Source organism: Micropterus dolomieu, linkage group LG21 (assembly GCF_021292245.1).
Source record: "Micropterus dolomieu isolate WLL.071019.BEF.003 ecotype Adirondacks linkage group LG21, ASM2129224v1, whole genome shotgun sequence".
NCBI lineage: Eukaryota > Metazoa > Chordata > Actinopteri > Centrarchiformes > Centrarchidae > Micropterus > Micropterus dolomieu.
This window is the reverse complement of record NC_060170.1, coordinates 36,063,491-36,067,664: the sequence shown is the minus strand read 5'-3', so window position 1 is coordinate 36,067,664 and position 4,174 is coordinate 36,063,491. Positions and strand designations below refer to the sequence as shown.

General features: G+C 48.4%; 1 protein-coding gene across 3 annotated transcripts in view; it reads right to left on the bottom strand.

Annotated features, from left to right (window-relative positions):
- Positions 1 to 4,174, bottom strand: part of LOC123960835 (regulator of G-protein signaling 3-like) — a 24,820-nt gene that overhangs the window by 14,316 nt on the left and 6,330 nt on the right. For 2 of the 3 annotated variants that reach the window (XM_046035806.1, XM_046035808.1), the window contains exons 4-9: positions 2,570 to 2,666; positions 2,121 to 2,171; positions 1,726 to 1,986; positions 1,585 to 1,624; positions 1,250 to 1,506; positions 527 to 610 (exon numbers count right to left, since the gene is read on the bottom strand). In XM_046035806.1, coding sequence (XP_045891762.1) covers positions 527 to 610; positions 1,250 to 1,506; positions 1,585 to 1,624; positions 1,726 to 1,986; positions 2,121 to 2,171; positions 2,570 to 2,666 — 790 coding nt within the window. The remainder of the gene's footprint in view (positions 1 to 526; positions 611 to 1,249; positions 1,507 to 1,584; positions 1,625 to 1,725; positions 1,987 to 2,120; positions 2,172 to 2,569; positions 2,667 to 4,174) is intronic. The other variant, XM_046035807.1, reaches the window with a different exon arrangement.

Sequence of the window (4,174 nt, the reverse complement as noted above, 5' to 3'; positions counted from 1 at the left end):
TAGCGCGTGATGTCACTTTGACCTCTGACCTCTGCTGCTGTGTTAGCAATTAGCGCGTGATGTCACTTTGACCTCTGACCTCTGCTGCTGTGTTAGCGTCTAACGGACAGCAGACAGACGTCTCAGCTTCCAGCCGAACAAACCATGAAACTAAAACATTCCCAGAAACAGTCTGTGTGTCAGCAGTGTGATCCATTACTGTGAAACTGATCCTGGTTCAGCTCTCAGAGGTCGTGGTGTCCTTCAGGATCAGGTTCTGCTGTAGTCGATAATCAGCAGACAGTACTCTGTGTGTACCTCCTGTGCAGTCATTGTAGTAGTACTATTATTCGTGCAGTACTGGTTAACTTGGCAGAAGTATTACGGGCAGGATATCAGCAAGTCTTTTCTGGATTAATCATTTATTCTGTCAGACAACAGAACGGTCAGTGTGACATCTTGTTGGGTCCAACCAAAGATCTTCAGAACAGAAGCTGGACCCTGAGTCACTGAGCAGAACATTTACAGTATACTGCAGTACAGGTACCTTCGCAGGCAGCAGGTCAGCCTGGTGTAGAACCATTTCCTCTGACATCAGCAGGGTTCTGTCCGGGCTGCACAGATCCAGAGGCTGGAAACAACAACAAGAGAACAGAACATCAAGCCAGCTGTATCTTGGTCCGGGACTGGTTCTAGGTTAGGTTGACGGGGTTTTGGCTTGTGTTCTAGGTTCAATATAAGGGCCTTGGATCTGGCTGAGGTGAAAAGATCTAGGTTAGGCCTAGATTGGTTCTAGGTCAGGTTCAAGGTTCTAGTTTGTGTTCTAGGTTTGATATAAGAGTCACAGATTGGTTCTGAATTATAGATTCTGACCCAGATGAAGATCAGGAAGATGAGGGCCTTTGGTTCTGGGACTGGTTCGGGTTAAAGGTTTTAGGCTCTGACCCAGATGAAGATGGGGAAGATGAGGGTCTTTGGTTCTGGGACTGGTTCGGGTTAAAGGTTTTAGGTTCTGACCTGGATGAAGATCAGGAAGATGAGGGTCTTTGGTTCTGGGACTGGTTCGGGTTAAAGGTTTTAGGTTCTGACCTGGATGAAGATGGGGAAGATGAGGGTCTTTGGTTCTGGGACTGGTTCGGGTTAAAGGTTTTAGGTTCTGACCTGGATGAAGATGGGGAAGATGAGGGTCTTTGGTTCTGGGACTGGTTCGGGTTAAAGGTTTTAGGCTCTGACCTGGGACTGGTTCGGGTTAAAGGTTTTAGGCTCTGACCTGGACGAAGATGGGGAAGATGAGGGTTTTGGGTGCCAGGGTGACGTAGGTTCCGTAGGTGGAGCAGGGCAGATGTGACTGGACGATGGTGCAGTTCTGGTAGTTGCCGTAGTTGGTGGGCTGGGCTGATGAAGAGGAGGTGGGGGGGGTATGGGTGAGGGTGGAAGTGTGACCAGTGAATGGTCGCTGTGACAACCCGGGTCGGGGGTCGTGGAGCAGGTTCTGACCTCTGCTGGGGTGAGTCTGGTACAGACGCCCTGGTGATCAGAGACACAGGTGATCAGATTCTAATCAAGACAGCGAAAGATGATCAGCACTCAGTGAGGACGCTGTACCGATCGTTCCGTTCCTGTCGTGATAAACCGGCTGCAGCAGCTGAAACACAGAGAGCACAGGCGGAGAACCTTTTATTTCAGGCGGAAGATCCAGAGGTGGGAACCTGGAGACCCCTGGAGACCTCGTTTCCAAAGACTCACCTGTTCTCCCGGGTTGACAGGTGACAGGATGATGTAATTGTCTCCATGTGATGATGTCACACGGGTGCCCTTGAGCGTGGTGGTGCGAGGTGAATACTCAGTCACCTCCTCCTCCTCCTCCTGTTCCTCCTCCTGCTCCTCCTTCCTGTCCCTCCACAGAGAACCCAGAGCCCCTAAACCGGACCTCACCCCCGACCTCTGACCCCATCTGGGGCCATGCTTACTGTGGGCGGGGTGAGGCAGCAGCTTCCTGCCTGTTGTCTAGGAAACAAAGAGGAAACAAGGTGACGTTAGCTTAGCATAAGATTAGCTCATCTGACCCACTCCAAGAGAAGCAGGCGGCTGGTTCACCAACAAGTGATGTCATCGCCCTTTTAAAGGTTCTGTTACGGCACCTTCTTCCTCGAGTCGCTGGCCAGCGTGGAGGCGGAGTTTAGGTGGAGACCCTACAACCACAACACAGGAAGTGAAGATCAGAGAGACGTCATCGATCCTGCTGAGTAAAGCTTTCTGATAACTTCTTTCTCTCAGGCGTCCAGATCGGACCCTGCAGGCCTCACTTCCTGTCAATAGGAGTTCAGTCCCCTGTGGGCATCTACCGAGCAGCCTAACCAGCGGGGGCCACAATGCTTCCATCAGACTGACTAAAGGTTCTGAGTTCTGGGCATGTGAGAGCGAAATGTAAATCCCAGCAGCATCATGGGGCCTCATGATGCATCTCATTAGTAAAGTGTTGTAATGATATATAAAACCTTCCAGTAGCAGAAAGTCAAAGTGCTAGTAGGACCTCACATTAGAACATCAGTGCAGAACTTCCTGTTCTGACCAGCAGGTGAAGACTCACCGTGTTGTGTGCAGGTGGGCGGAGCGAAGCCTCACATCCTGACCGGAGCTCAGGTAACCCTCTCCAGACCACCAGCACGATCTGAGACGGACAACTCCTGAACCCACAGACACACATTTTAATGTGGATATCAGCAGAGTCAGTATAAAAGTTAAACATGTACATCTAATTATTATTTAACAAAAAGTGTTCCTTCGCTAAAATACTGAACTAAAACAGTGTGAGATCTGAGGGCTGTTGTCTGTTTAATCTTAGATCACATTCGCCCGCCTTCAGACGGTACTGAGGGCTGATGTCTGTTTAATCTGAGATCACATTCGCCCGCCCTCAGACAGTATTGAGGGCTGGTCTGTTTATCTGAGATCACATTTGCCCACCTTCAGACTGTACTGAGGGCTGAGGTCTGTTAAAGCTGAGATCACCTTAGAAACAGACTGCCTTCAGACTGTACTGAGGGCTGAAGTCTGTTTAATCTGAGATCACATTCACCCGCCTTCAGACTGTACTGAGGGCTGAGGTCTGTTAAATCTGAGATCACCTTAGAAACAGACCGCCTTCAGACTGTACTGAGGGCTGAAGTCTATTTAATCTGAGATCACATTCGCCCGCCTTCAGACTGTACTGAGGGCTGAGGTCTGTTTAATCTGAGATCACATTCACCCGCCTTCAGTCAGTACTGAGGGCTGAGGTCTGTTTAATCTTAGATCACATTCGCCCGCCTTCAGACGGTACTGAGACAGACCGCCTTCAGACTGTACCTAAGGGCTGAGGTCTGTTAAATCTAAGATCACCTTAGAAACAGGCCGCCTTCAGACTGTACTGAGGGCAGAAGTCTGTTTAATCTGAGATCACATTCGCCCGCCTTCAGACTGTACTGAGGGCTGAGGTCTGTTTAATCTGAGATCACCTTAGAAACAGGCCGCCTTCAGACTGTACTGAGGGCTGAGATCTGTTTAATCTGAGATCACTTTAGAAACAGGCCGCCTTCAGACTGTACTGAGGGCTGAGGTCTGTTTAATCTGAGATCACCTTAGAGACAGACCGCCTTCAGACTGTACTGAGGGCTGAGGTCTGTTTAATCTAACAGTTTAATCTAATCTAATCTGTCATTAACCATGACAATCCAGAGTTGAGACCAGGAGGCAGAGTCGCAGTCTAACACACTTCTCTGCTCCTCCATTTCAGGAGTTACTTAGTGAAAATCCTATAGTGACGGTGTCTGCCCCCCGACCATTGAAATTATTTAAAAAGGTAAACAGAAGAGGAGCTGTGCATAAAAACCTCATAAAAATTAAAACCACAAGAGCAATAGTGCAAACGAATAGGAGAGTTAAATGTGGACTCTTAAACATCAGATCTCTCTCTTCTAAAGGTGTACTAGTAAATGAACTAATATCAGATTATGATATTGATTTATTTTGTCTTACTGAAACCTGGCTGGGTGATGGAGAATATGTTAGCCTAAATGAATCCACCCCTCCCAGTCATATTAATACTCACATTCCTGGAGGCACAGGCCGAGGAGGTGGAGTTGCAGCTATCTTCCACTCTAGCCTACTAATCAGCTCTAAACCTAAACTAAACTATAACTCATTTGAAAGTCTT